The sequence below is a fragment of the Pipistrellus hanaki genome (genome assembly GCF_964339955.1).
Source record: "Pipistrellus hanaki genome assembly, chromosome: 5".
Classification (NCBI taxonomy): domain Eukaryota; kingdom Metazoa; phylum Chordata; class Mammalia; order Chiroptera; family Vespertilionidae; genus Pipistrellus; species Pipistrellus hanaki.
This window is the reverse complement of record NC_140507.1, coordinates 31,841,247-31,858,217: the sequence shown is the minus strand read 5'-3', so window position 1 is coordinate 31,858,217 and position 16,971 is coordinate 31,841,247. Positions and strand designations below refer to the sequence as shown.

The following is a 16,971-nucleotide window of genomic DNA, read 5'->3' as shown; positions in this document are numbered from 1 at the left end:
ATCCAAGGGACTCATCCTCAGGCATAGACAGGGTGTGGGGCCAGACCACAGTCGGGATGTGCCAGCCGCTGTCAGAGAGGTCCTCCTGCCCAGGCCCCCTCCCACCTGCCTGCCCCTGACTCCACTCAGCCTGTCCCGCCTCCTCTTCTCCCCTCTGCTGCTCCCCGCTGGAGGCAGAGAGGAGCTGGGCAGGAAGCCCAGGAGGGGTGGACGCGGAGGAGGGAGGTGTAAGGCTGGTTGCCCCCGGGCTGTAGGAGGCCTTGGGAGGCTGAGCCCTTCCCACCTGGAGACCCTGCACTTTCCAAGGACCGGCTAGCAGTGCTTCTCAACCTTCCTAATGCCTCGGCCCTTTAATACAGTTCCTCATGGTGTGGTGACCCCCAACCATAAAATTATTTTTGTTGCTATGAATCGTAATGTAAATATCTGTGTTTTCCGATGGTCTTAGGCTCTACTGCAGCGACCCACAGGTTGAGAACTTCTAGCAGGATCGCCTAAGACCATCGGAAAACACAGATATTTACATTACAATTCATAACAGTAGCAAAATTACAGCTATGAAGTAGCAATTACGAAAATAATTTATGGTTGGGGGTCACCACAACATGAGGATCTGCATTAGGAAGGCTGAGAACCACTGGGCTAGATCCTAACCTCTGAGGACTCGACCCAGAATCTCAGGAGTCGCTTCAAGGCTGGAGGGGCAGGCAGCTAAGTATTGGAGCCCCTCCACGGCTGCATGCCTGGTGCCCTGGACAATCGGATTTCACTTGGCCCCTGCCTTCAGGTGATGACTCTTTCTGCCTTATTCATTCCCTTCCTCCTCTCTTTCCCTGGACTGCATGGTGAGGCCTGGGGAATCTAAGGCCCAGCAAGAGGGCCTGTGGGCAGCACGGGAGGGACAAGGCCTTTGGCCCTCCCAGCAGGGTGGCCAACTTGCCCAGGTTTGCCCAGGACTTTCTCAGTTTCAGCACTGAAGGGTCCATATCCCAGGAGACACCTCGGTCCTGAGAAAGGGCCTTTGCACCTCCTAATCTACTCTCAATTGCCTCTGCAGCCTGCACAGCTGGCCCTTTGGACTCTGGGATGCCAACCTCTGCACAGTATCTGGGCACAGAGAAACCTGGGGCCGAGGAGGGGCCCCAAGCCAGGGCCCGGGGAACAGACTCCTGCTTGCGGTGTACTCAGCAGAGGCATCACTTGCAGAGCCACGCCCGTGTCTGCCCGGGACAGAGCTCCTGGACATGTGCACAGGGCTGAAAAGTTATATTTGCACCCGAGTCTCTAAAAATTTATCAGCCTGATTACTTCTGGGTGGTGTGCTACAGGTGGCTTTCATGAATGTTTCTATTTACTCATCCGTATGTCTCACTCTGTACAACTGAATTTTTATTTATTTATTTATTTGTGTACATTTTTAATAAAAGAAAGTAGCTAACGGCCCAGCCTCCCATCTCTAGCAGTCCTGCTGAGGGAGACGGGCGGGTTGTGCCTGCTGTGTGCCGTGGGACACAGCAGCCCTTGTTCTGGGATCTTTGGCCCTGGCTGCCGGCTGGACGTGGCCCATTTCACCCTTGGCTCTCCTGCGGGAGCAGAGCTAGTTACCGCTCTCCTCCCTCCCTGCCTCTCAGTCTGCGCCCTGCACCCCGGAGTCCAGCCTCGGTCGTCCCCAGGGGAGGACTCGGAGAAGCCAGGTGGGCAGTGGGCAGAGCCGGTGAACAGATGCTGACTGCAGGGTTTTGCAGGCCCAGGGTTTTGCAAGAGATGCTCTGGAGCACCGGGCCTGCCTGAGCACTGTGAGGAGATGCAGGAAATGACTCCTTGCCCCTGGGGGTTTTCTGTCTGGCGGGAGAGATTGGGCACCTCCTCCACGTGGGGAGTAGCAGACAGGAAGGGGACGGGCACTGGATGGTGAGGCTTTGCCTGGGTGTGTTGCCCATGAGGGAGGGCTTCGGGCCACAATGCATGTGTCTTAGTGTGGCCAGAGACCAAAAGGGGGTCCTTCTGAGTGGTCTGAGGCAGGTCCCCGGAGAGGGGCCAGGTGGGCACCTGGGCTGGGAGCTCCGGCTGCTGCCAGTTCCTGGCAGACGGGTGGGGATGAACAGTCACCAGGCTGTTCTGAGTCTTGGACAGTTGCACGTCCCTTCAGGCCCTCCCCTCTGCCCCACCCCCAGGGATTGCCAGACTCCCACACCTGCCAGCTCGGCCCTCACCACGGTTCTCAGCACCCTCACATCCAGCTCCTCTCCCCACCCTGGCAAGCCAAGAGGGAGCACTGGGAGAGGAGTCCTTCGTCTGAGCAGCCACGGTCAGCGGCCCCCACCCAGCCCACCGCTGCACCAGGGTGGCCGACGGGACAGGACTCCTTGATGTGTTCTTCATTTTAGAAAAAGTAATAGCTCTTCTGGCACAACGACTTCCTCCCTGTCCACCCCAGACCCCCAAACACCACCACTGTGTCCGCACGGTCCCTTCCTAGTACACCCTCCTCCCCACCCCCACCCCAGGACTCACGTGGCCTCGGCCCCTTACTTCAGTGTTTCCCAACCTTCTCTCATGATGAGAATCACCTGGTGGAGTTGTTAAAACACAGATTCCTGAATCCCAACTAAGAAGTGCTAAACTATGCCGAGACCAGTTTGGCTCAATGGGTAGAGCGTCGGCTTGGGGACTGAAGGGTCCCGGGTTCGATTCCGGTCAAGGGCATGTACCTTGGTTGCGGGCATATCCCCAGTAGGGGGTGTGCAAGAGGCAGCTGATCGATGACTCTCTCTCATCGATGTTTCTAACTATCTCTCTCCCTTCCTCTCTGTACAAAATCAATAAAATATATTTTAAAAAAAAAAGTGCTAAACTAGAATTTTTGGGAACATATAGGTAAAATTGTATACTTAACTAGTGCTCTAAGACAGATGTTATATACAGAGCACTAAGTTAGGTATGCAATTTTACCTATATGTTCTCAAAAATTCTAGTTTAGCACTTCTTAGTTGGGATTCAGGAATCTGTGTTTTAACAACTCCACCAGGTGATTCTCATCATGAGAGAAGGTTGGGAAACACTGTCTTACTTCACTCCTGATGGGAGATCCTGGCACATCCTCTCACGTCTCCCAGCAAAGGTGTGGCTGAGGAGTTGATTGCTGTGGGAGCGCTCGTTGGTCCTGCCCTAATTCCGACTGAGAGCCTGATGAGAAGAGGTGGCAGAACTGAATGCCCTGCAGCCACCTGGTTTCTAAGGAAAAGCAGAGGGCAGGAACCAAGAAGGAACCCAGGCCCACGCGAGGCATTTGGCCAGAGATAGAAGCGAGGGCCCCACCCGCCGCCTCTCAGCTGGGGCTGGAGGGCAGGGCGGGGCAAGCCTTCGAGGAGAGCCTGCCAGCGAGGCTGAGCGCCCACCCATGTGGGGCAGCAGCCAGCCCGCGCTCAGGAGTGCTGTTTTCTCGGGGACCGAGCAGCCAGGATTTGACGCCCGACAGCCACAGAGGGGCCCCAACCACATGACTGGGGGTTAGGGATGCACCCCAAATGGTTCTGGCCGGTACAGTCGCCAGAGTCCAGACCTCTGAGGACCCGGGGACCCCACAAGGGTCTGGTTTTGAGCGGAACGGGAGCACTCTGGCCGCATGGCTCAGACAGGCAAGCTGGAAAGTCCTCTTCCATTCCTGGAGCTGAGATAAGGGCTGACAGGCCAGAGTTCCCTGGAGCGGGTTCACACACAGACTGGTGTGGCTGAGCCGCCCCTGCACTGAGGCCAAGTCACAGGCGGTCTGTGCGCCGCCCTCCTGGGGGCCAGGCTCCTCCACACTGCAGGTGGCTCCAGGGCATAGGCGGGCGTTCCCCTATGAGAACCAAGACAAACCCTACCCCCCTGGGGCTCTGGGGCTCTGGCTGCAGAGGCAGTCCCCCGGGGTGGGAGGTCGGGAGTGCTGAAGGCAGGGGCGGGTCCTGCACGGAGCCCAGAGCGGCTGTGGCTTTTGCTGCCTTCTCCCCGTGTCTCCAAAGGCTTTCTTGGCATGAGGTGCTAGTGCCCTGCTCCCGGGCAAGCTCTGCCAGTCTTCCTCCCCAGGCCTCAGTTTCCTCCTCTGATGTTGTGGAAGCAGTCTGGGTTCTGGGCACAGACAGCTGTGGGGTGGAATCCAGGCCCCATACAGATCAGCTGAGTCATCTCAGGCAAACGCCTTATGCCGGCTGAGCTCCGGTTGGCCCGTGAAGCCGGGGCTGTGGTGTGTGCCGGTGTCACGGTGCGTAGGCAGTGCTTGGCACCTTGTCCTGGTGGGCACCCGAGGACTATGTTATCATGACCCAGCCAGGCTTTGAGGTCCTTCCCATTCTGCCTCTTTCTGAGCTCGTGGCGCTAGATAAGCGATGGCGAGCTGAACATCTGTCTTTCCTCTTGCTCGGTCCCCATGTCCTGGCTTAATTGCCGTCAGTATTTCCCCCGTTGAAATTAAACTACATAGACTCTCTCCACGGAGCCTGCAGAAGTGGAGGCTTCTTCTCCAACTCGCCACCCCCAGAAAGTCATCAGAACGGGGTCTCTGGGGAGCTGCCTGGAGCTAAGAAAACCATGTGGCCAACGCACTATTCCTTTGTGCCGCTGAGACTTGGCCTCACCAGGGAGTCCTGGCTGACAAAGACAAGTCTCCCTCTTCCCAGAACTTCCGCTCCTGGAAAAGAGAGGTCACCAGCTCCCCACTCTCCCTCCCCAGGCTCCTGCCCCCGTGACCGACCACTGGTACAAGTGGGGGAAGGTTGGTGCAGTGTTCTGATGCGTTTCAGACAACCTCCCAGTGGAGGGTTCCTCTTGCCCAAGTTAAGAAAGAGCATTGCCTCTGGAAGAGACAAAGCTCCCTGGATGCTCCAGCAGGGCTCCTTGATCCCCACCGATACAGGGATTTGGGGTTCTGTGCAAACTGTGAAGGACCAAACGGCTCCAGAGAATGACAGCCTGGGTATGACCAGCTCCACTAGCCAGGGGACATCACTCCCAGAGGCAAGGACTGCACCCCAACCAGGCCCTGGGCTTTTCCTAGGACTTCACTCCTGTCTCAGTCCCCATCTGAGGAAGAAAGCTCTCATCCCTAAGAAGGGATAGTTTGCATCTGTGTCCCCTAAAGATCTCCCGCACCCTGAGCCTCTGTATGGCAGCTAGTGTATTAGCCTGCAGCCTTCCTCCTGTTGCCAAGTGAGCGGAATGAGTAAACCAGCCCAATGAAAGTGACACCTTTGGAGGAAGCAAGGAAACCCTGTACGTACCCAGAAACGCCTTTGAATATCTGTAGACTTGGCAGGAGTTCTCGCTGGTATGACTGAGCCTCACGTTGCCATTGAAAAGTGCTTCTCGATGACAATGATATCATCACAGCCCGTAAAAAACAGACTTCCATGGCCTCCGAGCTGCCTCAGCCAAGAGCCTCCGCCTTCACTCGGTGCTTAGACTGAAACTCTTGGAATGAACTTAAATGATTATGCCCAAGTTTGGCTCGGATTAAACTGATGTTGTTCCGCTGAGTTAGTGTCAGCTGCTGTCACTCCTAGGTGAGCAGGCAGACTTGACTGTTTCTCCTGTTAGGGACAGGCTGACGTCCCTGGTGGGGTGTGGGGAGGACAGCTCACGGTCCTGACCTCTCCCACACTCCTCCTTCAGGACCCAGCTCCATTATGATGAGGAGGGGTGCAGGATGCTCTAAGGAGTTGGTCCCAGTTGGTTAGGACTCCTGGGATAAGAAGAGCTGGAGGGGCTCAGAGCTCCAGCGTGGCTCTGGAGAGTGGGTGAGGAGAGGAATTCCTCTCCAATTCTGGTAACTTTTTTTTGGTGGTGAACTTTGGCATATTAGAACTTGAGGTTTCCATAGGTACCTGGGACTTCAACGTACCCTCTTCAACATACTCTGTCAGGGATGAGGTTGAAGGACAGAGAAGTCAGAAGCAGTTCCTGTTTGCTTTGGGTTGCTTCCATCCCTCCTCATTCCACTCTCCCTGGCTTCACACCGCCCCCAGCCATCCTTATCTGGAAAAGCCACCCACTAGAAGTCTTTGCCACGCCCCCTTTTAGAAGCCACAGGGGGCCAGTCACCCCAATCCATTTTTCCTCCGTAAGGGCTGGGCTCTGGCGGAGCTGGAAAGGTCCCTTTACCCAGCCCTCTGCCCATAGGTGAAGCTACTCTTGAAAAAACCAGGTGGACCTTCTGATGGGCAGGGCTTGAGATTGGGGTCTATCCAGGCACCTTCATGCAGAATTACCACCCCCCCCCCCACCACCACCACCCCTCACCACCACCCCGCAAGCGGGAGCCCATCTGTCATTCACTCTGCATGTTCAAGGTCAGAGAACAATATTTCTTGAGCTTGGCAGAGCATGTGCAACTGACCTTTGCCCATGTTCCATTTCCTCATCATTCTTTCCCTCAGCCTTTCCTTCCCCACCAAGGGCCCATTCCTCCAAGAGGGGATCACAGTGCAAGTGTTTCTGGGACTAAGTATATGGAAGATGTGTCCACAAGGCTTGGTTTCCCTGAGCAACCCCCTCCCTGCCACAGCCTCATTCCCTGGTCGGCAATCCATGGTCGGCAATCTGTGGCTCGAGAGCCACATACGGCTCTTTGGCCCCTGGACTGTGGCTCTTCTACAAAATACCATGTCCTGGGCGAGTCTATTTTGAAGAAGTGGCATTATAAGTTTAAAAAATTTGTTTCTCAATAGAAATTTCAATCGTTGTACTATTGATATTTGGCTCTGTTGACTAGTGAGTTTGCCGTCCACGGCCCTAGATGATGCCAGCAGGCTTCCCTTGGCCAGCCTGCCTACTGCTGGGTACTGTTTATGCCAGAGACTGGGGAGGGAGAGGAGAAAAGCCCATATCCAGACCTCTCACCCTCAGATATTCCTGTGATGTGGGCCTTATGTGGAGAATGCTTTGGCCAGTGTCAGTGCTTCCCAACCTGTGGTTTTCAGAAACACCATTCTGACCAATGTATCCCTTCAGAGAATTTCTGTGTGCATCAGCCCAGACAGACCCTGAAAAGACGAGGAGGGAAACCTGCTTCATGGAAGGTCACCCAGGGTTCTCCTCACACATCTGTGCATGGCCCCATTTCACAGTACAATGCAGGGCTGGAATTCAGCACTGATGGTTACTGTTAGCTGGCAAGAGTAAAATACTCCTGATTTGGCAGGTAAACAGCCCCAACCCCTGTCCCTGGTGTTCTCTCAACACCCCACCCCACCCCTCAGGTCTGTCCCTAATCCAGTTTCTACCTGTACTGTCCAATATAGTAGATACTAGTCACAAGTGGTTACTTAAATTTTAACTAATAAAGTTTAAAATTCGGTTCCTCCATTGCACTGGCCACATTCCAAGTACTCAGGTGGCACATGTGACTCTGCCACTGCTGCTCTACATGCCCATCACTGCCGAAGTCGGGCAGCAATGCCACCCGGCACAGCAGGCCTCGGGGGCCTTTTCTGAGCGGCAGTCTTTTCTGATTGCGCAGGACTGCGCTGCACCAGCTGTTCGCTCTGGGGAGGAGCACCCGAGTGCCCTTGCGTTTGAGTTCAGCGGGACGCACAGCCTACGGCACATTCCTCAGCACTAAAAACCCAGCACTTCCCCGTCCCCAGAAACCCAAATTCAACTCACAGCACTGGCTCCAAAGCCAAGCCTCGACTATATTTACGTGAGTCTGTCCCTGTGCCAAGGTTGTCCCCTCCTGCCATCTTCTGAGAGAACACAATTGTCAGGATCCTACCATAGGTGCACGTCACCTCGTCCCATAGCCACGCTCAGGCAGGATGCCAAGAACGAGGCCATCCCAATGTCTCTCTCCAGAGAGTAAACTCATCTGCAGTTTCTCTATAAATAAAAGGCCACACCCCTTAGAACAATTCACTTTTTATAAAAATACAATGTACATATTTACACACTTGTACATATTATGGTCATATATGACTTAGTGGTTAGAAAGCTTTTCCAATTTTAAAAGTCATACCAAGGTGCTCGCACTTCCCTCCCTGGGCCTGCGGAGAGCTGCTGCAAGCCCGCCGAGGGGCAGGCGGGCGCAGGACAAGGCACTGCATAAATAAACGCAAAGGTAGAGAACCTGCGGGAAACGTTAGTGTACATCTCTGACCAGAAACGTGGCAAGATTCACAAGAAAAAGTGCCATGCTTTCCCCCAAGCCCCTCGGCCCAGGCGCGGAGGCAGGACTCCTCTGAGGCTGAGGAGCCGCTGCCCCGCAGGAAGGCGTCTTTCCTTCACATTCCACTGACTTTGGAGCAGTGCCCAGGGCTCAGCTGGGAAGGGAGACGCTCTTTGGAAACAGGATTCACTTAGTGCAATTGTCTCTTAGTGCAGAGCCAGCCCTGGGATGGTGCTGTGCTTCTCTGAGGCCACCGGTCTGCTCCCTCCGTGACAGCCAAACCCTCTCTAGGCGGCTGGGTTCAGAGGGAAAACCTGGAGGGCTGACTTCTGTCTGAGACCTCCACCTGTCACCGGCCTCAGAACCCCATTTTCCCAGGAGGCAAGGCCGGCTTTACCCCACGGACCCTGTCCTGCCAGGCCCTGAGAAGCCACCATCCCATCGAGGATGGCCCCATCCCCACTCTTTGCATGTCCAAGAGTCTCGCTTCTCTGCACCACAGTCACCGTGATGCCGGGTCCTGCTCGCGTAGGAGAACCAAAGACAGCCGGGAACCCAGTTATGGCGCACAAGGAATGGCCTGGATGGAGGGCAGCCGGACTGGGGGCAGCAGGCTGTCCAGCCAGATGTTGTCCGTGTTCTTCAGGTCCGCGAAGACGCGGTGTAGGCTCAGTCCGATATCCCCTGGAAGATGTGAAGAAGGATGTATGAGGACAGGGGAGTGGAAGGAGGTGTGTTCCCCTCTAGCCCCCTCCCTGAAGACCACAGATACAGCAGCATCTCACGGCCATCCCATGGCCGCAACACCCCTCATCCTGAGGCAAGCCTAAAGGCGTGGGCACGACAGCCAATGTGCAAGCTGTCTGCACCCTGGTGAGTTCAAGAAGGATGCTTTACCTCTGCTGCTCCCTACTCCCAAACCTTCCCCTCCCTCATCCCCCCACGTGGTTCTCCCTCCTCCCTCACAGGCTTCTTACCCCCAAGGCTGTCTGGCTCCTCCTTGCAGCAGAAGTCTCCGTAGACAGAGGTGGACTGGGCCCCGGGCTCGTTGAGCAGGTACCCCTTCCCATCCACATGTGTCGGCTGCCAGTCCGACTGCTCCTGCTCCAAGAGCTGCGGACAGAGGAGCAAGAGGCCGTCAGCTCCCTCCCAGGGCAGACTCACCCAACGGCCCTGCCCCAACGAGCCAGAGCTTCCCAGCTAGGATCCCACCCTGGCCGCTTCTTCAGACGGACAGGCGGACAGGCACAGAGGAGGAGTTCTCGAAGGACAGGGGTCTGAAAGCTGAGGGTCTGCCTGGGCTCACACTCCTACATCAGCCTCTGGCACCGAAGCTCCTAGACTTTCCTTCCAACTGGGTAAGGACAGGACAACGGGAGTATGGCTTACACAATGGCTAGCATAATAAGTCAAGAAAAGATGACTATAAAAGCTAGAAATAAGAAACTACGCCACGTCGCCGAAACCGGTTTGGCTCAGTGGATAGAGCGTAGGTCTGTGGACTGAAAGGTCCCAGGTTTGATTTCAGTCAAGGGCATGTACATTGGTTACGGGCACATCCCCGGTGGGGGTGTGCAAGAGGCAGGTGGTCGATGTTTCTCTCTCATCGATGTTTCTAACTCTCTAACCCTCTCCCTTCTTCTCTATAAAGAATCAATAAAATATATTTTTTTTAAAAGAAAGAAATTACGCCACGTAGTTTGTGCTGATGGATCAGAGCCTGCAATCAACTGCAAAACTCTTCTTTTATATTCACTTTTAAAACTAAAACAGAAAAAAAAAACAACTCTAGAGGATCATTAGCTAAAGAAAATAAAAAAGCCGCCATAGTATAAATCCCCAGGGCTGATTACTGAAACCTGAACCTGATGCGCATTTCTCAGGCGAGCAGGGCTGGGGCATGCTGGGGCGGAGGATGCGGGCCAGGGACCTGGTCCTGATGGGGCTGACTCAGAGCCATCTGGGCCTGGAGGCCTGCCCCGGGACAGTCTGTTGGAAACCAGGCATCCCTCCTGTCCTCACTTCCGCAGCGTCTTTCCTCCAAGGAGGGCAGTGGTCCCCAGCTGGATGGAGATGGCACTCTGCAAGCAGCCAGGCCATAGCAGTAGCTGCCTACTACTCCCCCCCCCCCCCCAATCTGGATGCTCTCATTGGTGCTCTCTCTCCTCACTGAGTAGCCGCTACTTCAAAGGAGTGCTCGGGGAGGAAGGGGCTCTACCTTCATGATGTCCTCAGGTAGCTTCCCTTCCTCGTCCTCATCTGTTGTGGCTGTGGATGCAGAAGAGCAGAGAGGTTAGCTGGCAGTCACTCAGGCTCCCCTGCCCCTACACACACCCACACACACACACACACACACACACACACACACACACCTCCCAGGAGGCATTTGCCTAGCCTGCCATGGAGATTCCAGAACAGGACACTGTCCTGCTGACTCCGCCTCCCAATCCCTGAAGCCACACCTCTTTCTACTCCCTCACTTCCTTCCTCAGCCTCCAAGCCTGGGCTGCAGAGGAGCCAGGAGAACCAGCAACCTGAGATCAAAATGCGGCCTCTGGCCCCTTCCTCTCTGCCCTGCCGCAGTCAGCTCTGGAGTTCTGAGCACCTTTCCTCCCCCAGGAAACCCCTCCCAAGGCCCCAACAGTCAGGCAGGCGAGCGAGGCCCCAGAAGCACCAACCTTCAGAGGTGGAGCGCATGGGCGACACCTGGAATCTGTACAGGTCGCTGGTGCTGTCGGGCATCATCTCCATGGGGATGTGCCAGTCGGGAAGCGTGCTGGTGACGGCACACGGTGACAGAGCTTTAGGACGGCAGAAAGCGCAGGTCAGAGCTGTGTGCTTTCTTAGTTTGCAGAACACCCCGCACCCCCTACCCCGTGACCTGCTCCAGCAGGCCACCCAAATGCAGACTGCCTCCCAGATCCAAGAGAAAGAGCCTCCCACCCCCACCCCCACCCCGACCTGTATGGCCCCTGCCAGGCCGCGTCCCTCTCACCTGGAGTAAGGGCCCGCTCGATCTCCAGGTCCTGCCCCATGAAGCCCTGTGTTGTGTAGCTGCTGTGGTCATCAGGCAGGGTGGAGCTGCTGAGGCCATCGGAGAGGGTATCAGGGCTGGAGTCCCCATATGACTGCAGAGGGAGAGAAGCTTAGACCAGGCTGCCGGGGCGCCTCTCCCACGGCCCAGCCTGACTCACAGGTGGCCAAAGACTGGCTGCCTAGGACCGCACTCACCTTCCGCTTGGCCTTGCTCTTAGCATCCCGGCTGGACTTGGACTTTCTCTCTGTGGAGGAGATAGGCTATGAGCCTTGGGACAGGCACACCAACCCCAGTTGCCTTCCTCCTTTCTTCTCCCTCCTTCCTTCTCCCCCTCCCTCCCTGCCTGCGGGCTTCTTGAGCACCCAGAGCCCTCGGATACCTTTCCTCTGGTTCTTGACGAGCGGTGGGAGCATCCGGTACACCCGCACAGCCGAGCTGCCTTTGTTCCTGCTCTGGTCCTTCACCTCCTCAATGTCCGGCAGGGAGTTCATGGCACAGCGGAAGTTGGCCTTCCATGTCTTGGGATCTGGCTCCTTTTCCCCGACTTTGTACCGGCCTAGTGGGCGGGAGAGAGAAGAGGATGGTCAGGGCCATAGGCGGGGGTCCTCCGCTGCCTGCTGGCCTGGGAGGAGGAAGGCAAGAGTTTTCCGAGCTCTCATGCTGCCAGAGATCCTCACTGGACAGGTCAGACCGGCAGGAATTCCTGCGTGACACTCTGCTGGCCCTAGACCCTGGGTTTCTCCAGTGCCCAGGCTTGTACAAACACACCCAGCGAGCCTCACGGAAGGGCCCAGCTGGGAGCGCGAGAGCGCTCCCATACCCGAAAGCGCTCTTTGTCCTGGACCATGCCCAGACTCCCGACGTGAGCTGTCAGCATCCGGAGGGTAGGGGCTGGGGCTTGTCTGATATTTCCAAGCTTGGGAGTGGGTAAGGAGTGGGCATCAAAGATCAATTGCTGACAGGTGTGCTTACTGGTCCGAGATGGGCCAAGAGCCCCATCCCTCGGGGACAGGAGGCCACCAACAAGATGGGCCTTTAGCCAAGGACCTCAGGAAAAGAAGGCCTGGGTCCCTTTCACTCTCTTGGCTCACAGTTGCTTTTGCCAGCGAGAACTTTAATCCAGCCACAAACTCCTTGAAACCACGGCCCCTCTCCAAAGAAATGCAGGTCTGCCCTCTGCCCCCGCCCCAATTCTGTATGCCATGGCAGGGAGCTGGGAGAGCCCAGTTAGAGCCTCTGTGTTAACGGAAGTGCCTCCCCCAGCCCCTCCCTGGCTCCTCCTGGGCAAGTGTGGCATACCTGTGTGAATGGCCCAGCTCCGGAACAGACAGGCATCCTTGTTGATGTCCCAGCCGTGCTTGGCAGCATGCTTCCATGGGATCTGGAAGATCATCTCCTCCTGAACAGCACACACACAGGTAGAGAAGGTTGAGTCAGCTGAGAGGCCACCGGCTTTTAGTCTGAGTCTGCCCAGCCACCCCGGCCTGGGAAAAGGCTGACTTCCCCTTTTTATCCTGACAGCTGGCTTGGGCTGACCCGTCCTGCGATTGGCTTAAACAGGCTGCTGCATCACTCTGGATCTCTCAGAAGGAGCTGTGGCACCATCAGCTCAGCAAAAGCCTCCCTCTGACTGATACAGACATGCTGGGTGGGATGCTTCTCTGGCTGGTCAGCATCAACGTGGAAATGAGAACTCCGTCCATGAGATGGGGCTGCTCAGGACACCTTAGGGCCACTGGCTCCTACACTGGGGGTTCTGGCCAGACCCCTGAGGAAGCCCTGGGCCAGACTCGGACGCTGACTACCTGTGTGGCCCTGGCCCTGGCACTCTAACTCTGTCCCTCACTGTTTTCTATGAAACAAGAAAACGCAGTGGCAAATGTAAAGACTAAGGTCTCCCTGTTCTCGTTACTGGTGGCTTAACGGCATGGGTTTCTGAGTCAGCTTGCTCAGGTTCAAGTCTTGGCAGCAGAGGCATTGTCTATCTTCTCTCCCAGTGCCTCCTTTTCTATATCTAAAAAGGGAGACATGAAAGGATCTACCTCACAGGGCTATTTTGAGGGTTAAATGACACAATGTAAGCAACGTACATAGCATGTTGCCACACTCACTTGTAGTGAGTGGACAGTATGCAGTAGCTATTATTGTGAATACTGTTATTATTAGGTCTGCAAAGCCTGTGATGCCCTTTATTCACCTGCGAGAGGTTTCTTGGGCCTGGACAACTGGTGCAAGGTTAACTCCTGGGTCACCTGGTGAGCCAGTCACCTTCCTACGGGCAGTGCCATTTGTCTGACCAGAGCCCTGCTGGGTGGATGTTTACGGGTCTCCCTCAGGAGAGATCAGACTCCTGCTCTTCGGATGCTGGGAGAGTCCAGCTGCTGGACACCTGTCAGTGGCCTTGGGTAGGCGCCCTGAGCTTACCTCAAGAAGGAAGGAAGGCAGAAGAAGTCAGGCAAGGGAGGCCCAGGGCTGGGCCTTGCACTCTCCCTGCATGCAGGACCCGCTGGGAAACACATCTGCCTCCTCCCTATCACTTCCCTTTTTGAGCTGCATCTGGAGCTTTGCCCCCCCCCCCCCCCAAAGAACAAGGGCTAAAACGTGGCAGAAAAAAAACCCTTAGTGTTACACTCACTTTATTAATCCAGATCAGCCCTGGGATTTGGTTGGAATTAATCTGCATCTCTAGCCAGGGTCTCATGCGCATCCGAGTGATGGGCATGTTGGCTGTAAAGAGAAGACAGAAGGCTGTTGTGTGAATCTGTTTGAGCAGCCCCTGGGCACTACTTCGCTGCACCCCAGGTACACCCCCCCCCCCCCCCCCCCGCCCTCCACCAGGCAGCAGGCAACGCCGTCATGGGGGAGGAGGGTTATACTGAGATAAAATTGCCCTCCAAATCTTTTTAGCATCTCAGGCAACACCATTTCTGCCCCTCCCCTCCTGGGCAGTCCTGGGAAGACTGGTGATCGTTGCAGGATTTAGGTGCAGAAAAAAAGAGACAAAAATACACGGGTATCTTAATACCAAAACTTTTCTTCCCAAACTCAGATCCTTTGGGAAGGGAGGGGCTTCTTTTGCTCGATGCCAAGAAATTTCCCTACTTAAGATAGATAAAGCTGTGCGCTTTCCCTAAGGGGCGAGCAGACTTCCTCTCCCCCAGCCTCGCCCACAACCGTGCAGCGGCCGCCGCGAGGCGCAACCCTTCCAGCCGGGCTCCCGCCCTCGGCGGCGGCGGCGACGGCGGCGACATGAACCAAACACCTGTGACGCCTCCTCCCGCTGCTCCAGCAGGTTCCCCAGCCGCCCGGGGAGGCAAGTCCCAGCCCTGCCACCTGCGCCGTCAGCCCGAAACCCGGGGTCTGGGCGCGGACGGACACCCGAGACCCCGGCACCGCTCGTGGGTGCGCGGTGCGAGCAGGACCCCGCTCCCCGGAGGCCCCCGGAGGGCTCCGCGCGCACCGATCTGCGGGCGCGGCCGGGCACCCGCAGCCTCGCTCGGCCCGCCCTCCCCGCGCTGCCGCCGCCGCTCCCCCCGCGCCCTCCCGCGTCCGCGCGGGAGCCCGGTCAACGCCGCCCGCCCGCGGCTCTCCCGCCCGGGGTTTGCAGCCCCCCCTTCCCGGTGCCCCGCGCGTCTTTGTTCGATGCCACCCCCACCCCCACCCCCACCCCCCATCCCGCGGCGGAGGCAGGCTCACCTCTGCAGCGGGCGCGAACGGGCGGCGGTCTCCGAGGGTCCCGGGGCGGGGAGGGGAGTCCGGGAGGAGCGGGGAGCAGGCAGAGGATGCCTGTCCGGGTCGCGGGGCCACGGGCGCGGCTGGCCTGGGCTGGCTGGGCTCGGCTCCCGCTGGCCTCGGCTCGGCGGAGCGCGGACGCAGGTCCTGCCTCGACGGAGGAGCGGCGCGATCTGCCGGGACAGCGGCGCCGGCCCGCAATCTAAACACTTAGCGGGATTCCCCCGGCCGCGGCCCGGCCCCGCCTCCCCGGGCGCCCATTGGCCGGCGCAGCCCCATCATTTCGGGGAAATCAGGCTGTTGTAGAGCTAGCGGCAAGGGGAAGTACAGGGCGGCTGCTCCTCCCCGCCCCCGCCGCCGCCGCCGCCCGCCGGCCTCCTCTCCCGCCCGGCGCTTCCCCGCGATGGGCTCTCCAGGAAAGCCGCCGCTCCGGCCCCGGTCCTCCCGGCCCGCGTCCTCCCCGCCTGCAGCGCCAGCGGCCGGCTCCTCACCCTCCTCTCGGGGGGTGAAGGCGTCTGTCCCCGGAGGAACGCAGGTGAGGTGGGCACCGGGCACCTGCCTCCTCCTGCAGAGTGGACACCGGGCTTACATTCCCGAAGACCGGCCGGTTCCTCCAGCCCGCGAGCGGGGTGTCAAAGAGGGAGGGCTTCATGGCCCGCTTCTTGAGAGGTGACCCAGCTTCGGGTCACCCACCTGCCCTGAAGACGGAAAGGAACCCCCGCTCTGCCCGGGCTGCCGCCTGGGGCAGGTGGGCGAGAGGGAATCTCAGTCCGGCCACGGATGGCGCAGCCCGCCAGAGGACTCGGGGACTTCAATGTCCTCAACCTCAAAATAATAGCCCCACCCCGTCGCCGGTGTACAGCGACCCAGAGATATATCTGCAAAGCACCATGCCCCAGTTGGGCAGCAGATGCTCTGTGGTTTGCGAAATCCCCGGCGAGCGTCTAAGAGTGACCAGGGAGACAAGTTTCCCCCCTTCTCTGTCTGCATCCTTGGGACTGCCCCACAGCTGGCCTCGGGGAAAGAGTAAATAAAGAAGGGTTTCATGGAAGCCAGGAGTGTTAAATTGGGGGGCCGAGCAGGGGTGGGGGGTAGCCTTGGTCCCTCCTAGCACCACAGCCTTAGGCGGCCCTTGCGAGGGAGCTCCTCGGTGGCAGCACTGGTGTTGTCTCTGGGTCCTCGAGGCTTGGCCCACAGAGGTCCTGGGCAGATTCCTTAGGGCTGGCTAAGGCCATGCATGGGTCCGGCCAAAGGGTTGGAGACCAGAGGGCTCGGTTAACTAGCTACCCTCCCAGGCCATAGGGGAAGGGTAGCTGGTTAACTTTTGTGCTTACAACTTAGACCTCGCCTTACCTGTGCATTCCTAGAGGCTGGGCTCTGTTCACTTTTCCACTCAAAGCTCTTCCCTCACCTCCCCAAAGCTGCTGACTCAGTAGCTTGCTCTTCCTGGCGAGGCCGGTTGTGTCAGGCCCTTCACCCCGGCCTCCGTCCACAGCAGCACCCAGTTGCAAGGATGCAGGCTACACTAGACACATGGATGCAGTGTTCCACCTGTCAGTCACTCCACTCCTTCCCACAGAGGAGTTGGATGAGTTAAGCCAATTCTGGTGGTGGGTGCAGAAGCTGGAAGAGGCAGGAGGAACTGGGAGGCATGAGCCTCGCTGGGTGTGAAGCAAAATGGGAGACCGAGACCTTCTGAGCAAGCGCAGAAACAACTGGCTCCTGAGCTCTGAGGTCTGTTCTCTGTGCAGCAAATGGATGGTCCCCAAGAACCTGACACAACCAGCGCTGGAAAACTCAGAATGAGATTAGGGAGAGGAAGTTTGCCTCTCCTGTGGTCTGAGAAATTGGCCAAAATGACCCTATGAAGGCAATAGGAGACTAAAAAAAGTGCTTTAAAACAAGGATTTTATATTAAGTCACAGTAATCATCCATATGTGTGCATGTATATATAATGAGCTTCTTTCCATGTTGCGGAATGTACTTCTGTAGTATCATTTTCAATGGGCACATATTATTCTAGCATAAGGATAAATAAAATTTCACCCAATTTATCCCAAA

General features: G+C 57.1%; 2 protein-coding genes across 4 annotated transcripts in view; one reads left to right on the top strand and one right to left on the bottom strand.

The window, feature by feature from the left end:
• Positions 1–16,971, top strand: part of LOC311623967 (uncharacterized protein) — a 121,393-nt gene that overhangs the window by 66,938 nt on the left and 37,484 nt on the right. The window contains exon 4 of one of the 3 annotated variants that reach the window (XM_084886683.1): positions 1,058–1,451. The exons of the other annotated variants lie outside the window; for them this stretch is intronic. Within the exon in view, the coding sequence (XP_084742809.1) occupies positions 1,058–1,288 (231 nt within the window). The 3' untranslated portion in view covers positions 1,289–1,451. Of the gene's footprint in view, positions 1–1,057; positions 1,452–16,971 lie in introns of those variants that run through there. 3 annotated transcript variants of the gene reach the window in all.
• IRF1 (interferon regulatory factor 1) lies at positions 7,878–15,103 on the bottom strand. Its single transcript, XM_084886714.1, has 10 exons — positions 14,874–15,103; positions 13,813–13,904; positions 12,477–12,576; positions 11,557–11,733; positions 11,372–11,421; positions 11,136–11,268; positions 10,819–10,941; positions 10,359–10,408; positions 9,118–9,253; positions 7,878–8,824 (listed from the first exon to the last, which is right to left on the bottom strand). The coding sequence occupies exons 2-10, from the start codon at positions 13,897–13,899 to the stop codon at positions 8,700–8,702; spliced, it is 981 nt and encodes a 326-aa protein (XP_084742840.1). The 5' UTR covers positions 13,900–13,904; positions 14,874–15,103; the 3' UTR covers positions 7,878–8,699.